The 20072-nt window shown below is 33.0% G+C and overlaps 1 protein-coding gene across 4 annotated transcripts; it reads left to right on the top strand.

Annotated features, from left to right (window-relative positions):
- The first annotated feature begins 4682 nt into the window (after positions 1–4682).
- On the top strand, positions 4683–19605 carry LOC100262676 (uncharacterized). Of its 4 annotated transcripts, none has more exons than XM_002279983.4 (24): positions 4683–5089; positions 7601–7731; positions 8564–8648; positions 8833–8886; positions 9750–9841; positions 9934–10037; positions 10921–10993; positions 11560–11962; positions 13007–13330; positions 13447–13650; positions 14161–14256; positions 14353–14416; positions 14809–14936; positions 15642–15888; positions 16058–16206; positions 16292–16416; positions 16984–17107; positions 17209–17267; positions 17753–17849; positions 17930–18110; positions 18334–18435; positions 18613–18731; positions 19091–19150; positions 19283–19605. In XM_002279983.4, exons 1-24 carry the CDS (start codon positions 5051–5053, stop codon positions 19382–19384), a joined length of 3162 nt encoding a protein of 1053 aa, XP_002280019.1. In that variant the 5' UTR covers positions 4683–5050; the 3' UTR covers positions 19385–19605. The 4 variants fall into 4 exon arrangements, with proteins under 4 accessions (XP_002280019.1, XP_059592494.1, XP_010649445.1 ...); XM_010651143.3 differs by lacking the exon at positions 4683–5089 and adding an exon at positions 7260–7361; XM_059736511.1 differs by lacking the exons at positions 18613–18731; positions 19283–19605 and having other exon boundaries at positions 4884–5089; positions 19091–19145.
- Positions 19606–20072: the final 467 nt, after the last annotated feature.

Genomic DNA, 20072 nt, shown 5'->3' with positions numbered 1-20072 from the left:
CTACACTTGTCTAATTGATTGATTAGAGTCCAATTAAGTTAATTAATCAATTAGGACATTTATTCTTAGGCTAGATTAAGTGACTCAAGTTCAAAGTAATCAATTAGCATGTTATTTGGTCTCAGACAAAATCACCTTTGTTTTTTTCTTGGTATCCCTAATCTATTGATTAATTGTCACACTTTCTTCAACCTAGCCAGTAGAAATCTTTTTAGAGCTTAGAGGGGTGTTATCTTTTTAAGATACCTTCCTAATAAGTAACCTAATCCCTAGGTCTAGACTCGAGTTTTTCAAAGATACATTTTTCAAACAATTTAAGGAGTTATTTTTTTTAGCATTTTAGTTTTTTATTTTTTATTTTAATTTTTTTTAAATAAAAATAAGTGATTACTCTAGTTTTTATAAAATACAATTTTTTTACAAAGAAAACGAGTCTCGTCATCGACTGGGAACGTACGTGAAAAATATAGATCCACAATAAGTGGTTCACCTAAGATTAGCATAAACTTAACGACTAGTATCAAAGCTTAGCCTCTAGTATTAAGTTTAAACACCTTAGAAGAACAGCCAATCAACCTTGCACATTAGTTATGGAAGCAATTTCTATACTCTCATTCTTCTTCAGACATGATTAAGCTTATTGGAAAATAAGAATAACTTGGTTTTTTAAGTCTATTGATTTGATTTATGGTAAGTCATTCAAAATGGATCTTATATCCCAACTAAAATTGAAAATGGGGTGTCCATTCAAAAATCTAATCATAATGCATGAGTGGGATGAGCTAGAGAAAATAAATGCATAATTAAGTACTAAAGCTACATGTTTTTTGAATGTGCATTAAATAGTATTGGCAGATCGAAGGTTGGTCGCGTCTATCAACCTCCCTTGTATTCGAATGTCGTGGGTGCTTAGGTGAATGCACTATAAGGGTAGGGTATGTGTCTTTCTTGACAACAATTGCTTTTAGGAAAGTTGGTAATGCCTAAAATCCTACAAATGGTATCAGAGTCGAGGTCACAAGTTTGAACCCTAAGGGTGTTGCTAAGGAGGAAACTGTTGGCAAATCGGAGGTTGACCACGTCCATCAATTCCCCTTATTAATTAGGTTAGGTGCATGTAATTCTCCCTAGGCTTATCTAGATCCTAAGCATAGCGGAAAACATGCATTTAATACCATTTCAGCATCTAGAACAAGAGATTAGAGAACTTACCTAGATTTGGATGTTCTTAGATCTAATCCTAGACCTATGATCTTCCACCCAATGGTTCTACCTAGATGTTAGGCACTCAAATGGTGGAAGTTTAGAGGGTAGAGGTTAAAGGTATCTCTCTAGAATGTAGAGAATGGAGTTGAAGAAAATGACACAACCCTAACCCCCAATAAGGAATGTATAAGATTTGGTGTCACCATCTTACCAGTAACGGGAAGTTTTGTCCTAATTGATTCATATAACTAAAAGATTGTGTAGGTGGGATCACTGAACATAGATGATCACATACCTTTGTAGGAGATAGGTTGTTTTTCTTATGAAAGCCTAGTCATCTAATTAATAAACTTGTAGGAAGAATGCGTATGTGTGTGTATGTGAAAGTGTGTTTTAAAGTGAAAAAAAAAATGTAAAGTGCCAATCCCACAAATGGATGACACATTTTAGCAGGCATATATCTTGTCTCATTTTCTTAACCTCATGAGCTTATGGAGATGTGAGTGGGAGCCTTGCACCATACCTGAACACTATTGCATTCTAATTGTAATATTTATTTATCCAAACTTCATTCTTGAAGAATTTCTTTAAGCTCAAGCTATATTGTTCCCTATTGAAAGGTCTACACCTAAAGTAAAGTATTTGGTTGTTGAATCCTAAAGATAGGATGTCGATTCCCTATTGCACCTAGTTTGATATGTAAGGAGGACGGATCTACTTGAAGGACATTATTTGTCACACCTCAGCCAAGTTTGATAAGCGTCTTAATTTGAATTTCTTTTCCTATTTGTTTTGTTTAGGCTTGGTCAACTCTAGTTTAATCCCATTTTTTGAGACCTAATTTTTTCAACAAAGATTGTCTAGAATATACATAGATAATAACAATAAGCTCTAGAGCACAGGATAGTGTAAAAGCATAACCAAGAAATGTATTTAAAGATGAAAAACCGTAATGCTAAGGCAAATTATAATAATACAAAAAGAAATTTGGAGAGTTGAACAAAATAAGAAATATGCATTAAAAAAAAAGCACAAATGCAATAAGCACTAAGACTGGTTGATGCCCTTTGTTAATTTTGGTTTTTCCAACTTAGTTTCAAGCTCTTTATGAATTCAAGCTCATAATATGACTTATGTATGAAATTATACTCCAAACAACCCAATCACACTTACTTGAACAACCTTGTAGGTGAATCAATAAGGATCAAGTATATTCAGGGTCAATATAAAAACTCAAAAAGTATATAAAGTCGAATCCAAGAATGTTAGAAGAAAATTATTAACTTAAATTAACCAATATAATTCACTAAAAGAATTCTTTAACCTGCAACCTATTCATAGAATACAATCAAGTACAACCTTACAAATAGTTGTATTACAAATAATTGAAATATTTGTTTAAAGTTTAGTTATCTCAATTGTTTCATTGATTCACAAATAATGTATAACAAATGACTCTCCAAATGGGCTTATCTAAAGGACAAGGAGTCTTGTTTGTTTCTAATTAAAGTAGTTCGGAGTTCCGTGCAATTTAACCTTAGCTTTTTTAGGTAATGTTTGATTTTTGGTTGAATAGAAAAAATCAATTATTTTAATTTTTTTTATTCATCTAAAAGTATCTTGTTAATATTAATCAATATAATTAAAGTGAACTCGTTATCAATAAGTTTAGTTTAATTATGTTAGTTGATTTTAATAAGTTATTTTTAATTTAATAAAAAAAAGCTAAATAATTTAACTTTTTTTATTTAGCCAAAAAACAAATATCACCTAAATTTAGGGACGGTAAGGAACGATTGATCAAACTTATTAGGACTAAGTAGGGCAAGATGTTTAGTTAAATCTGTGCTGCCTTTCCAATCTAGGAGTTGCAAGCCCACATTCTTTTTTCTCTGTGAGTTAGATTCTAGCTTTTGGTCTTTGTTTTCCTCATTATTTGAGGTGACTTGACTTTGTCCTTATCAGCTTAGTGGGTTTTACAAAGTTGGGAAGGAGCTTTTGTTGGATCTTTCAGCGAAACAATTCTGAAATTAATCCCTACGTTAAACAAAACTTAATGTTATGTTCAGTTATAAAAAAATAAAATATAATTAAATTAATTAGAAATTTATTTATTTTTAAATTATTTAATTATTTATATAATAGAAAAATAAATAAATAAAAATAATCTACTTTATTTTAGCACCTCCCCATAATACAATAATTCTCTTACTTACCAAAAAAAAAAAAAGTCACCTGTTGCTACCGTTAGAGGAGAAAATTTTATTTTAAGAATAATAATAAATATAAAGCTACTTTAGGAAGAAAAATCATTTGATTTGATATTCGATTATTACCTTTCAAGCTAAGCTCAAATGAAAAATAGTGTTCAAATCATTAAAATTGATTCAGTGTTTAATAATATGATTTGTTACCTTTCAAGTTAAGCTCACATGAAAAATAGTGTTCATATCGTTAAAATTGATTCAGTGTTTAATAATATGATTTGTTATTTTCTCTTTTTAGTCATTTTAGGGTACTATATACCGATTATTTATTTATACCTTCATCTATAGGTTTCATCCCATACATTCAATCAATACCAACAATTTGAGGATTTGCAAAAGTTAGAAAACAAAACTTGAAATCACCTATGAACTTCTAGTAGACCTATTGTTTGGGATTCTATTTTATTTTATTTTTATTTAAAACTTGTATTTTATAAAATTGTTTAAAAATTTATTCTTTATTACTTTATATATATTAGCTATTTTTCAATAACTTTATTTTTATTTTTTTTAAGATGAAAAAATTAAAATGATAAATATGAAACAAATAAAAAGTGAACACTATACAACTTTTTTTGTGTAATCTAATTAATGTGATAAATATAGAAAAATTAATGTGATTAACTTTTATAATTTTTAAACTAAAATTAATAAATAAATATGGATATATATCTATATATACACACATAAATTATGGATTTTTAGTAACATCAACAAGAAAATCGGATTGGAAAAATTCTTAATTTTTTGTTATTATTTAAAATAAAATTTTAATGTGATAAATATATAAAAAAAAAATAACAAGAATAAATCACATGCTTTGGTAAAAATGGTAAAAAAAAAACTAATTAATTTTATTTTAAAAGTGGTCGAAATTATACATTTATCATGTTAATTTGTTCATATTAATAACATCAATTAAATTACAAAAAAGAAAAAAAATGAGCCTTCATTTGTTTTTTGTTTTTTTCATACATTTGTCATTTTAATTTTTAAATTTGAAATTTTTTGCATTTATAAGAAAAGTTATTTCAAAACTAGAAAACTAATTTCAAAAAAAATATTATTATAAAATATATTTTTTCTATTCCATAAATACTGATGAATTATTATTTTCCGTTATTTTAACTACTCAAACAAGTTACTAAAAAGCTCCAACTCATCTGGTTTTAGTATAAATAGAATCAAATCATAGCCAAATCGGATTCTGAGGCTCTGAGCCTTGCTGCTTTGCATCGCCATCAAAGCTTTGCTTTGCTGGCTTTGCTTTTGTCGTTTTCCACAGTGGCTGTGAGGTCAAATCGTCAAACCCCCTTATTTCTCGCGAACGTTAGGAATCGAACCACCAAATCGCCCTCCACGTGTACGCATCCGATGTTCCCTTTCTATAAAACCAAAAAAAACCGCTCATTTTGTCTGTGCTTCCAACATCAAACTGCGATGAACCGTTCTCTTCACTCACTACAGGCTCCCTTCTAGCGATTTTCACAAAGCACTTCACGTCTTCTTCTCCATCGTTTCGCACCTTTGATTCAAGCGAATCTTCTCTGACCACAGATTCGAAGACGCTTCAGGCTATGTTCGTCAAGAAGCTTGTTGAGAAGGCTTCCAAGAAGGTAAGTTCAAGTTCAAGTTCAAGTTCAAATTCACTTATCTTCAATCGCTTTCTTTGATTCATCAAGCATTACTCTGTTAGGATTGTTTGTTTATCTATATTCAATCTCATTCGGTGAAATCTCGAATTTGAATCGACTCTGCACAAGAACCGATGTTTTCTGGAATAGAAAATGAATTTGGCGTCATTTTTAATCATTTTAGGTGGATTCCGAAATTTAAATTTTTTTAATAATTGACTGTACGATCTGTGGATCTTCATTTCTGACGATTCAAAAAAAGAAAAAAAAAAGTTTCATTTTGTTTTAATGGCTATGGATCCTGGTTTGTATAAGAAAGTAGAATACATGGCAATTAAGTTCTAAAATTTCTGAAAATGGAAAGAAATCATGACAACAAATTGGGCCATGAACAATCGCAAGTTAGCATGATTCGTAATAGATATAGTTGGTGGGAAAGTGATCCTCATTCAATGTGTTTCAGTACAAACGTTTACTGTGACTGACTAGTGGAGCCATGAGGTTCTCCATAAGCATGAGGGGTTTCCGTGTGGTTGAAGTTAGCGGAAATGATTCATGTGTTGTCATTACGGTTGCTTTATATGGATTTGGATTGCATTCTGGCCTTTTCCTTTTTCTTTTTTTCTTTTTTCTCTTTGCTTTCAATTGGTCGATCTTCCATCTATAATGTTCATCACTTTGGTGAGAGCCATTTCTGAGTTGATAGAACTATGGAAAGATGTATGTGAGAGGAAAAAGGATTTGAAGGTAAGGAAGACTAGGATAGACATATGGACCATATATAAAGTTTGTTTGGATTTGAGCTAAATCATAAAAGAAGAAAAAGGTTCGATGAGTACGATGTGATGTCAGTCTCTGATTTCAATGGTTTTATTTCAGATTGTTGGACTGAATTAAGCTGAACCCATGATTCATTCTTAGAACTTATTAGTTTGTAATTATCGATCACATTTAGTTGTCATTGTGACCTCTTTTGACAAATTGTATCAAGGATCCTACCTACTATAGTTTTTAATCTCTGCTTTTCCGTTAAAACTTTAATAAAGACTTTAAACAGAAACCTGTCAATCTAAGAAGCTGACACGTAAGTCTAGAGAGTCATAAGACGTTTTAAAGCATCCAAGACCCTAAAGAAAAGAGGCCATTCTAATATTTGGTGCACCGACCAAAGAAAAGAAAAAGACACAGAAGCAGGGCGTCTTATCCACTAGACATTGACGAAGCGTGTCCGTTGCCATTGTCTCTTTCAGCTGATGGCAGGCCATTATATTAATGTGTACTCGATTCGGATTCAATAATGACAGTCAACATGGCCATGTGTTGGACGGTGGTAATTGAATAGGTGGAGATGGAATGGGCCCATGGGCCCATGTTTATAATTCATATCCAAACGGACCCAAAAACCGAAATTCGGATTTGCTCATTATGGGCCCACTTGCATGGGATCGGCTCTTCTGCTGCCAGATGCCCTGCAGTATTTGTACCTCTGATGACAACAATCAGCCACATGTCACCTCTCACGCAATTGCTCATCGCCAATAATATTAAACTATTTTACCTTCCTCGATTCAATCTCTTCTATTGTCTTCTGAGCTTCTCCCTCTTTCTTCTTTAATTAAATTTAAACTTTTTTCATATATCTTCATCCTAGTCACATGATATTGAACTACAAATCCTAGAGTACGATATTCGAGGTTGGGGGCCTTTTTGATAAAATATTGATGTTTCTGAAATAATTATGAATTTTAAGAATAAATTTTGTTCAAAATTTGGATTAAATAATATTTTTTTTCAATTTCGAACAGTACTCTACACTTATGTACAGCATAAAAATTCTTAAAATATTTTTCAAATTATTTTATAAAAATACCCCAAATTTGTTTCTAATAAAGAACAAATTCTTTTTTGAGATTAATCTTATATTTGTTAACTTTTTTATTTTTCCAAATGAAAATTTTAATCTCTTTGTAAAATATAAAAGAATTGAGTGCATGTCACTGTGCCCCGAGAGAATGTTTCTTTTTTCCTTTCTTTTTTTCTTTTTTTTTTAAAAATTATTTTGTTTTCATTTTCAATTTAAATTCATCACGCTGACCACTTTGAGGGAGAACGTTCCCATTAATTAACGCAAAAGATTAACTCAATCTAACCAAGATGAACTCTTCCTCTACTATGTATGTATGAAGGACGTTAGTTGTTGCTTGATCATTCACTGCTCCTGATGCAAATTGCAAAATTTGAATGCAGAACCATTGTAAAAGCCGATATCATTGAATTCTCAGATAGTTGTTAAGCTTAAAACTAATTTGCAATCTTTCCTTCTTCCAATTGCTTTATGATAATGCTTTCTTTGGACCTACTTGTATACTTATCAAATTTTTCTTGGTTCTGTCAACTCTGGCAATATACCACAAATTTTGTCTTTGAGTTCAAGGCAAGGATTGTTCAACTTGGGTTTTCCTGTTTTGATAATGTTACTTGGTTCTGTTGCAGCCTGGAGGAAGTTTGGATGGTTTGAAATCTCAAGATGTAGACCCACGCCTGGTTTTCCATTATGGAATTCCAGGGGGTTCTATCTTATTTGCTTATGATTCGATTCAGAAGATACTTGCAATTGCTACAAGGTAAGTTCCTTTACTTTTGCCATCTATTGTCAAGTAAAGTTTTTAAGTTCTTTTAGGGCAGATGTTCTATGCAAGTTGCTTTTATCTCTTTTACATAGCATTTGAAGGTAGAACTCATTTAGAGACCCAATCAACTGGAGAAAACGGGTGCCATCAGATGGTTTAGGATGCTTTCTAGCGTTCATGAAATAGCCTTTTCAAGTTCATTATAATTTGCGAAGATTAGTGGCGTTTCTTCTAATGGTACAATTCAGTTATAATTTCATACAAGAAAATAGATAGAAAACAATAAAAGGGAAATCTAATTTCCAACGTGTGCTTAATGTCTCTTTGCTATGTAAAGTCATTGATATCAGTTCAATATCTTGGAATGTAATATTATGGAGTGATGAATTTTCATTTAGGGGAAACTTTGATTCATACATTCTAATGTTGGTTGCCATTGAAAGCATCTCACACAGTTTTACCAAAATGAATACTTTTTAAATATATTTCTGTTAATGTTTTCTTTTTCCTACTTTTGAATTTTCTTTGATGTTGATTTCTATATTTGGTACATAAATCTATGTAGTTGTATGGTTTTGTTTGATGCAATACACTGTATATCACCTGGTCATGATGTTTCATACTTAGCTTCGTTTTTGATATATCATATGTTATTTATATGGATAGATGTATTTCAGAAGTTCATTCTGTTAAATTTTGTAGTTCTTGTTGTCAATGCATTCTGTTACGTATGCCTCCATTATCTCGAGCACATTTTGGAGTTAATTATATAAACAGTGATGAACCTATAAGACGAAAGCTGTTTCTGACTCATATTTTTCCTCAGAGATGGTCGAATTAAATTATTTGGCAAAGACAACACTCAAGCTCTACTTGAATCCAATGAGACAGTTCCAAGCAAGTTTTTACAGGTTTTGTCTCCTCCATGTCCTCTTATATTTTACAGTTTCTGCTTCCATGTCTTATGTGATGTTGTTTCTTCTTTTTACCATGAGAAATTGAATTCCATTAGCATTGCTTTAATTATCTTCAGAACTTTAAATTTATTGGTAAATTAACATATTCCATTTTCTTCTTCTTTTTTTTTTCCTTCAGTTTATTGAGAACCAAGGCATTCTTCTAAATGTAACTGCTGAGAATCACATTGAGGCAAGTCATTTTCACTAGACTAATTGCTGAATTTTTAGCTTGGCTCTTTTAATTGCTTCTTTTTTTCTCTAATGTTTGATGAGAGATTATATGTCAAGAGTCCTGATTGGGAATTATCAGGACACAGATAATGGGAACGTGATTTTCTTTCCCTTTCTTCCTTTTTGTGTGCTAAAAATTCTAAAAACTGAATGGTACACACACTGTGACCTCAACATCCCCATTCTAATGTATTTAATAGGTTTTAATGAATTTTATCCACCAAATAGGCATGATTTTTATAGTTATTGTGTTTTTATTGATCTTAAAGCCATCAACAATAGAAATATTATTTTATTATTATCTTTTCAGTACTTCCATAAACATACTTGAAAATGAAATTGAAAATAATGAATGTGGCCAGATACACAATTGTTTAATAAACTTGGCGATGCCTAGTATTTTTCATGTATTGATTTTAAAATGAGTATAAACTTGGTATTATTAAAATGTTTCATACTTCAATGAGACAAATCTAAATTCAATAAGAGTTTTCAATCATGGACTGGAACTTCTTTTTTTTCTAACAAAAAAAACACTTATAAGTAGTATTTCAGACTTAGATAATGCATTCATGAGGTTTTCAAGTTGAAATGCTTTAAATAAAAATGGGAAAGGGGCTTTAAAACCGTCTTACATGACTTATTATTATTATTATTTTGCAGACTGTTTTTTTTTTTTCTTATCTATGTATTATTTTGATAATTGATTTTCGTCTGGGACATAGACAAGAAGCTGTTGTCTCATGTGCATGTTTTTATTTTTTATTTTTCTTATCTATGTATTATTTTGATAATTGATTTTCCAAGGAAATTATAACTTAGGTCTGGGACATAGACAAGAAGCTGTTGTCTCATGTGCATGTTTTTAAAGAAGAAATTACCTCTTTTATGGTCATGCAACGAAGTTTCTTCATGTAAGTATCTCTTCGCCAAAATGGGCACTAACAACAAGACATGCATGCAACTGCCCTCAAATATGTGATGGGTGTGTTATGTGCATTGGCAGGTATCTTGGAGACTCTTCTGGTAATATTTCTGTTTTGAAGCTTGAACAAGAACCATGTCATATGGTGCAAATGAAATACACTATACCTTCAACAGCCTCTCATGGTGAGATAGATTCCTATCCAATTATGTCTCATTGTTATGCTATTTGTTGTGACAAATGTTGCATGAGTTCTTTTACACCTTTCACATTGACCCCCACAGGTGAACTTTTAGAAATTAGAATCTCATATATGCTAGCTAGTTTTTATTTTTTTATTTTTTTTCTGGAAGCAGTGAACCATGGCTAAGGTTATAATAGCAATAGCATTAATGTTAAAAGAACAGTATATTGGACTGGTGGAAATCTGTAAATCTTGGCAATCATGGCCTCAGATTTGTAGCATGAATAAGGCTGAGGAACTTAAAGCCAAGCACATGAATCCATGTTGAAAGAGATGCCATTACCAAATTTTTACTAAATTTAGTATGATTACTCATTGATCATACAACACTTTATGCCCATAAATTGTCACTATTTTTTCATCTTTTAGTTTTACTAAAATGGCATTTTGTATCACAATAATTCATGGACAAAGTAATTAAGCCCATCAATCAGAATATTAACTTGCAGTTGTCCTTTTTTATTGCTGAAAATAATTTTTAAGGACAAGCTTATTTGAGACTTTAGAGGATTTTTACATTAAAATGAAGTCAATGCATGATCTTATTTTTTTTAGTTTAAATGTGACAATGAGCTGCAGACCAGGGTAGCCCTGCCTCATTCCAGAAAATCAGGCAAAATTCCATCCCAGCCCTTTGTTATGGCAGGATAGCTGACACCTTCTAATCCTTTCTTAATGTTAATACTGCACCTGCTATCTGTGGTATAACAGGATAGCTCTTACCTCTTTTGAATGTTAATACCTGCACATATGCTTCTTAATTTATTTTTGTGCTATTTGCACCTTTATTTCCATATTTAGCTTGATAAATCATCTTCCTCTAGGGAATCCAACTGAAGTTGCAGGTGGCACTGCTGTAATGCATATTCTGCCCCAACCAACTGCTGAAAGTAAAAGGTAATCTCCATGTTGATGTTTTTCCATTTCAGTAGTTTTCCTTGATGAGATCCATATCTAGAATCAACAATGATGAGCATATTCTTACACATCTGGATGCACATAACATTTTAATTTAACACATTTTATATGGTCTAACTTTAGGAAAAACTAGCAAACAGGCATCAAAGGGCATTTATTTTAGCCTAGAAAATATAGTATGCACCCTTCATGAATAGGGGTTGGCTTCACTTGCATGGTATATGCATATAGTATTGTAATGTAATCTACATTTGCCCTGTTGACAATTTGAAAAGTTCAGAGACTGATCAGATAGATCCTGAATGAACCCTTGCTGCCAATACCGGTGGTTCATATTTGGAAAAAGAAAATTATGGTTTGTCTGAACAAAGACGATATAGGAAATGTAAGGCCAGTATTAGTTACTTTGCTTGGCCTGCCTTTGCTGGCCTATTTTCACCTTTTCTAAGCTGCTATCGTTAGGAGGTTCACAATTGGTGTTTCTTCTTATATTTGTGCAAGGCCTGAAAACTTACATCCCTCTTGTGATTTTTGATCAAATATAGGGTTCTTATAATATTTAGAGATGGTCTGATTGTGTTATGGGATATACGAGAAAGCAAGGTTATTTTCAAGACTGGTGTAAATATGTTGCAACCATTAAGTCATGACACAAAGACAGTAACTTCTGCATGCTGGGCGTGTCCTTTTGGAGGTAAAGTTGTGGTTGGGTACAGCAATGGAGATGTTTTCATATGGAATGTTCTTCATATTCCAGATCCAAGTAATGGAGCAGCAGCAGATAAAGATTTATATTCTTCTCAAAGTGCTCCTATTTACAAACTCAATCTTGGATATAAGTTGGAAAAAATTCCTATAGCATCATTAAAATGGGCCTATGCAGATGGGAAGGCAACTCGACTATATGTTATGGGTGGCTCTGACATTCAATCCACAAACTTATTGCAGGTATTTGGACATTAATTTTATCATTATCTACCCATTCTCATGTAGCAGATTGCATAGCTTCGGTTTCTAGTTTCACTAATAAAATATCCTTGTATTTCATAAACTTCAGATCTCAACTTCTGCTGCTTCCATCTTTCCTTGAAAGTGTACTACATCTTCTCCTAGTTGAGAATTATGAACCAAACAGTATCCCACTTTGCATAGTTCCATCTTATATAGCTAGGAGGGTAGCAGTTGGGTCATGTTTTGTTTCCAAAAAAGCTAGCCTTGTGGGTTTGTCAAGCTGGCTGCTTCCCAACCTAATCCTACCTTGATATTGAGATAATAAAACCAAATAGTGGGTTGGATCTGATTGGTTGGGCTGCTTGGTTATAGTGGAATGTTATGTTTCATGCAAATATTTCATATTTTATCCTTTCTTAATGCCTATATGACAATGATTATTGTTAAGTCATACCTAAGAGGATATTTTCAGAACATGATATCAATGGAGATTCAAAGTGACTAACCAGATCATCCTACTTATTTAACAAGGGAAGAAACATTTGAAACCAGTTGTGGTTAGGTCTTCTTCCAATGATAATTTTTTATAAATCTTAAAATATTTAAAATTAATTCAGACAACACTATATTCACATTTGGTTAAAAACCTCCTAGGCTTACATTTTTAAACATAATTATAATATGTGATTTTTGTATATTGATGGAATGTAATATTAAGCCTGATTAGTGTTTGGTGACATGAGACATCAGTGCCTGATCCGTACTGGGATGGTTGGGAATTTTCAACTCAATTCCAATCCTAAGCCTAAAATCATCTCCCCAAGCTTAGCCAGTCATTATGTCAGTTCAGGTTCAACCCTCTCAAGTTGCTGACCTCGCCTTAAGCCTTAGCCATCAGAAGATGTGGATAGAAACAACTAATCCAACATTTGAGCATGAGTTTTGAGGATATATCTTCAACGTCCACAGTTTTGGATATTGAATTTTTTATATGAAATTCTGATCACTCTTCTTAACTCAAGGTTGACTCTGATGTGGCAGGTGATCTTATTGAATGAGCAGACTGAATCACGCACAATTAAATTGGGGATTCATCTGCCTGAGCCTTGTGTTGACATGGTGATCGTTTCAAGCTCCAGTGAGCAAAGCAAGCATAAACAAGATTCTTTCCTTCTTCTGGGAAAATCTGGTTGCATGTATGCCTACGATGATTATGTGATAGAAAAGTATCTCTTACAATGCCAATCAAGGTCCTCACCCTCCCTCCCAAAGGAGATAATGGTAAAGCTGCCTTTTTCTGATTCAAGCATCACTATAGCAAAATTCATCACAGAGAATCCAAATTTCTTAAATTCTTCTGATGAGGTAATATTATATTGTAAAAGTTATTACCATTGAATCAAATGTTTTACTGTCTTAGGCATTTGATTATCAAAAATAAAATTGATGTGGTGTACCTTATGATTTCTCTGGTCTTGTAGGATTATGTTTCGCTGGCAAAAAGCATTCCACCATTTCTTCCATCTGAAGCAAAACCAAAAGATGAAACACGGTTGAACTCTACCAACTTTGGTGGATTTGCAAAGATTAAAAACTTGTACATTACAGGACACAGTAATGGAGCCATATATTTTTGGGATTTATCGTGTCCATTTTTGCTCCCAATCTTATCATTAAAACAACAGGTATATTTCTAGTGACACTATCCAATTTCTGTTCACATGTTGTATAATTCATGGAGAGAAATGAACACCTTGTTACTTATCATTTGGCTTTGTCAACTCAATTTCATCATTGCCCTGGTTTTATTAGTGCCACTGTCTGCAGGGTCCATACATCTTCTTTTCAATGATTTTCATTACTCTTTGGATCATAAGACTAAAGCAATACAGAAAAGGGACATTCCAAATGAGCTTAGAGAAAGCCTTGCTTTCTTGTTTTCTAGTTAATACCTTGAAATCTGGTTGATTGTACTGGGATATGTTGACATGCCTCAATTGGGAATGTAGGACTATAAAAAAGATTGTTATAAAGGGATTTTTATTTTTTTTTCCATCTTCAATTTATTAGCTTTCTTTGCTAGATTATTGGCATTTTCGATGTCTTCAATTTGTTGGTTTTCTTTGCTAGATTATTAGCATTTTCAATGCATTAACTATTTTCATTTGTGCTTGTCCTACTGTGTTCTTATGCAGAGCGAGGATGACTTATCTTTAAGTGGTATAGCATTAACTGCATTGTATTTTGACGGCCATTCTCGCTATCTTATTTCTGGTGACCAAAATGGAATGGTAAAGCAACCATGTTGATGTACTTGTGTGATATGATCAATTTCTTTGTAAAAATCAGGAAATTTTATGGTGCTTTATTGTTTATATGTTCCACAGGTTCGCATCTTCAAATTCAAAACTGAGGCGTATGCCACAGCCACCAGTTTTATGCCTCTGCAAGGTACCATTAGGCACATGATTTCATTATAAATTTCAAGCTGAATATTGCATGACCATAGTTGCAGGAATTATTTGGGTGGACTCTGCTCCTCAACAACTGCCTGCTTTGTACACTTCAGCTGCTAAGAATTGCAGTAACCCCATTATCTTAGGACCATACTGATTCTAGTAATTATTCTGTATTGGCAGTTACTAATTTGTCTATTATACCCATGATGTACACTCAGGGCCATGATCGTTATACCCACTTACCCATGATGTAGGACTTTAGATAAACTTTTGTTATGTGAAACTCTTAAATGGTCCTACTCATCTCAACTTAGTGCAATAAAGTTTCCCAGAAGTGGCTACCTAAGGAAGCTTCTTCATTATTCATACGTTCCTTGTTGGCAGGAAGTACAAAGAAAGGAAGCAACCATATCATCCAGAGTGTCAAACTTATAAAGGTCAATGGTTCTGTGCTTTCTATAGACATAAGCCGTGGCTCAAGACATCTTGCAATTGGATCTGATCAAGGATATGTGAGAAAGCTTATTTTATTTGCTCTTGTGTTTTTTCCTTTTCCTTTTAGCTATTTTTCCCATTTATCTTTTCTATTAGCATGTTATCTTGTTAATCCCTTGGTAAGCCTGATTTGTGTTTGAGACTTGATTTCTCTATTAGAATTTGGTATTGCTCTATTCAAAGAAGAAAGTATCTATAGCATATTGCCATTAGTTGTTTATTTAGTGAACATGAGGCTCCTTCATTTAGTTGAGCTTAAATGATCATAAATGGTATAACTTAAGAAAACTATTGGATAGAAAGCATATGGTTTGAGTTTCAGCACTATACTAGTTATGTTTTAGATAAAATTTATGGAGTTGATAAATGGTGTTTTTTGTGAATATGGCTAGTCCTTAAAATTTACTAATGAGAATAGGCTGTCAAGGAAAAAAAGGGTCCTCTTCTCATTTATTTGAGAATCAGGTATAACTAACTGAACACTTTTTTTTCTTTATATTTTTTAATCCTCCTCCTTAGAGAGATAGTAGGATTTCTTTTGTTTTTTTTTTTTCAACACATGGGTCACTAAAACCAGACTAATTTGACATTGTCCTAGATTGTATAGATCCTCTTAAGAATATGTTTTAATCTTTTTAAATTTTTAAATTTTGGGAATGAAAATTATAGGTTTTATGATATCTATGCATAAACCTAAAATATGCCAAGCCTTTTATTTACAGGTTTCACTAATTGATATGGAAAGTCCCTCTCTATTGTATCAAAAACTTATCGAAAGTGAATTGAGCACTGGTGTCATCTCCGTGTGGTTTGAAACCTGCATTCTGCATGGTTTTGAGAAGAATATTTTAGCGGTAGCAACAAAGGATTCATCAATTTTGGCTCTTGATAGTGACACTGGAAACACACTTAGTACCAGCATGATCCATCCCAAGAAACCCTCTAAAGCTCTATTCATGCAGATTTTGGGTAATCACTCCTTTTGTCTTCCTAAGATTTTCATGTTGACCTTGAGACGAATCAATAAATAATAAATTTCATGCACATGGGTACCCTAAAGTACTATCTCATGGAGGATCATCTACTATGACAACATTGAAGATTCTAACCGAGAGAATAATCTAATAATAATGTGCAGATGGGCATGATGCATTTGGTAAAAGATCATATACATCAGAGAATTTGGACTTGAACAAAGGGAACTATATTGAGGATTCAAAGCAGTTGTCACTATTGCTATGTTCTGAGAAAGCTGCATATGTCTATTCCTTAACACATGTAATTCAGGTAACAAGTACCCTAGCTGTGCAGGAACTTATGATATGTGGAACGACTTTCATAGATAACTATAATTTCCTTCTTTTTCTCTCAGGGAATTAAGAAGGTACACTACAAGAAGAAGTTCAATTCCTCTTGTTGCTGCTGGGCATCAACATTCTACACTCCCTCTGATGCTGGGCTTGTACTCATTTTTACTAATGGAAAAATTGAAATAAGGTGAGAAAATCTCTCTCATGTTTTGCCCATTTCCATTCATAATGAGATGCCATAAAAGTCTGCTTCCTACATGAATTTTGTCTTCGTGGTAAGATATAAAACTCCACCTTCACTATTGCATTTATTTTAACTAGCAAAGAGTCTCCCAGATTCACTCTGTGCCATGTAATTAACATCATTCCTTGAACCATGCTATGTAGTACATCTGACAACTCTGGATCCTATTCCATAAACATACCATGTGCTCTGTATAGTATGCCTATCTTGGACATGAACAATGCAACTTTTATGAAGGAAGGCATCACTGGGCATGGTTTAAGATATTTGAACAGAATCTACTTATCTGGATAGACTGGATTGAGTTTGGCTAACCTGAAGGTTGAATTATAAGGAACTACTGCAAGTGATTCCATCTTGTACTACATATTTGTATATTATTCAAGAAAAGGACAAATAACCATGAACCACACATGAAATTCAACAATTCTATTTCATTATTTGTGTTACAGATGTGGGCTGAAATTGATTTGTTGCATATTAACCTGAATATCACTCGTAAAAGTTTAGGTCCCTTCCAGAGTTATCCCTGTTAAAGGAAACTTCAATAAAAGGTCTTGCATTTTCAACTTCCAAATCAAACTCATTGTCAAACAGTTCAGTATGCTCTTCAAGGGATGGAGAAATTATTGTGGTATGACAGCTTAACTTATATTCCATATCAATGTGTTTACAAAGGAGAGATGATTTTCATCGTGCTGATTTTCATGTAACTTCCATATTACTCCTGTACAGGTGAATGGTGACCAGGAAATGTTTGCTCTCTCAAGTTTGCTTCAAAATGAAATTTATAGGTGAGTATATGCTCTATGTCAATAATTCTTCTCTCATATCACTAGTTTATGGCCTCCAAGGGATAGTTCACATTTTTGGGAAAGGATGCACACAAGTGGGAATCAGGTATATCTTTATTAGCTTACAGCTATTAATCAAAACCTATGAAGACGAGTCTACCAGCTTTCTTCCTATAAAGGGAAAACTGCATTGATAGTCATGGGTATGTGTGAGAGAGAAAGAGGGAGAGGGAGAGACATAAAGAAAGAGAACATTATCTATGCAGATCTGCATCTACTTGTAAATGTTGATACAATGTTACATTATATAAATTATTCTAAAAATATGGATGATTTGTAAACAAAGGGAAAAAACAAAAGATCAGTTATGAAGTGTGGAACCAAGCTGATACTGGTAGAATATTGTATACTAGATTTTGTCAAGAATTTGGTCATAAATGGTGGAGATTAGTATAATGTGGCTCTATGATGATGCACATTTGTAGGCCTTTGGACTCAGCTCGCCAAGTCTACAGGAAAGATCTGGTGGTTTCACAAGAAGGGCTTATTTCTGGACCCCTTGTCCATAAGGAAAAGAAAAAGGTAAATAGCATGTTGAAACTGTTTGAGCTCTACCTTAGACCTAGTATCATGAAACTAAAGGTTTTAGTTCTGGATTCTAGGGCATATTTAGCTCTGTTATTAAAGGCAGCAAAACAAAGCATGTGCCTGATATGGAAGCAGAAGATGCGAAAGAAAGTATTGAAGAACTTTCATCAATCTTTTCAGTTGCCAACTTCCCATTATATGCTGGGAAAGGAGACAATCTAGACATGGATGAAGAGGAGGTTGAATTAGATATAGGTATGTACATCCCTCAAATTTATGTATTTTTACTGGATACTTCAATTCTAAAATGCCCACAGGACCACAGTAGATACAAGAAAATTTATGTTTTACTTTTGTCTAGCAACATTCCTGTTCAACTCAATCTGGGTTTTAACTTTTATACCCTTTTTTTTATTGAATGGATTGTTTAGTTAGGCAAACACGTGATTTTCTTTCCTTTCTTTTGGTTTTTTTAAAGATGATATTGACCTTGAAGATCCTGGCGAAAAGCCCAAGGGACAGAATATGATGGCAGCCCTAAATAAGCAGAAGCTCACAAGCAAATTTCAGGCTCTTAAAGGTCAGAAGAAGACCATAGATTATCACATCATTGAACAATTAAACTTCACCTCTTTACTTTCTATGAAGTTCAGCTATTCCTTTGATGACCCCTTACTGTTTTTTATTGTGTTTGTAATGTGTTCTCTGATTTCTGTTTCTTTTGATTAAGAATAATAATAATAATAATAATCTACAGGTAAATTAAAACATGTGAAGTTAAAAAATGAAAAAAGTTCCACGAAGGAAGAGCCACAAGATGAGAAGGCTGGTGCAGTTGATCAGATCAAGAAGAAATATGGGTTTCCTATATCTGGTGTAAGTTTACATCCAAGATGCACATCCCATAGAATCTTTAACTTGAATCATGCTGTATTTCTTAGGATAAACCTTTTTGCAATCCAAAAATCAACAAATTGTCGAGTTGGCTAATTAGATTTTTCATTGTCTTAACAACTGTGAAACAGTCAAACCTGAACAGACATTACTCAAACATTAACAATGATTTGAAAATGACATATTGAGCTATTATATGCAAGCAACAATATCTGCTGCTCAGATGATTTTTCTAGCAAAATGAATGTTCTCTATCAACATTTTTGTTAGTGGGGTGCTTTGCATTTCTGCATCTTAGGCGGATAAAAACAGTCAAATTCTTTTCCTTGCTTTGGGTGTAGGAATCAAGTGTCATTAAAATGGCAGAAAGCAAGCTGAACGAGAATTTGAAGAAGTTGCAGGTACCTCTGGACATTGCCTTGTGCTCAATTTGTGATTATGTTTATAGGCAATTATTGATGATGGGCAACAGAAAAGAAGAAAAGGGTCGATTGTTGATACTTCCATTAACTTTGTTTTTACTCAACTTTTAGGGTATCAACATAAAAACGACAGAGATGCAGGACACGGCTAAATCATTTTCATTCATGGCAAAGCAGGTCCTGCGAGCTGAGCAAGATAAGCAAAGCTCATAATCCTCCATTGCCTTCATACACATGAATTGGTTGTTAATTACGTTGCTCTGTGTGTGTGTGTGTGTGTTTTCATTTTTTCATTTAATTTATTTTGCATGTATATTCATTATGTATGTAAGTGGCATAAAATGTGTGGCAGCATAAGCAGGTATATTTTGTAAAGGATTGCTTTTGGTTGTGAATGGGGATCATATTCTTAATGGAATATGTTCTTTTCTGTATCTCTTTCAGCTTCTTCTTTAATGTGCTTTTCTGCATCTCTTACTTTTAATCATGAATAACAAAATATGTGCCTGCTTTGCCAGAAACTTGTTTGACTTAGAATTAATGCAACTTCAATTAGGCAATAATGGCATACTTTCAAGGGTTGCAGAAAGGATATTCCCCTTTTCCAATTGATCCTTTTGACATCATCAACCAACCGCCGCCAACTATTTTGTAAATTATGTAAAAGAGAGTGTGAGAGAGACTGTTTTGAGGACGACATTTCAACAATTCATGTGTATGGATATTATAAAATAACAAATACATGTAACCAGTAACAAATCCAAAGTAAAGATATTATAAAACATATTTCAAATCTATCAACATCTACTTTAAAAACCAGCCACAAAGTCAAATATAATATCAGACTCAAAACACAAAATTACAAAAACAGAGAAGGTATTTTGAATTTCAATATTGACTT

This window comes from Vitis vinifera, chromosome 4 (assembly GCF_030704535.1).
Source record: "Vitis vinifera cultivar Pinot Noir 40024 chromosome 4, ASM3070453v1".
Taxonomy (NCBI): domain Eukaryota; kingdom Viridiplantae; phylum Streptophyta; class Magnoliopsida; order Vitales; family Vitaceae; genus Vitis; species Vitis vinifera.
Note: the sequence above shows the minus strand (reverse complement) of the source record. Positions and strands in the feature narration are given on the sequence as shown.

Bases quoted from the DNA above. Each gene is read 5' to 3' on its own strand.
- LOC100262676 (XM_002279983.4), top strand. From the start codon at position 5,051: ATGTTCGTCAAGAAGCTTGTTGAGAAGGCTTCCAAGAAG. The intron at 8,887-9,749 runs GCAAGTCATTTT...ATTATAACTTAG, and splicing joins CTGCTGAGAATCACATTGAG to GTCTGGGACATAGACAAGAA. The intron at 19,151-19,282 runs GTACCTCTGGAC...CTCAACTTTTAG, and splicing joins AGAATTTGAAGAAGTTGCAG to GGTATCAACATAAAAACGAC.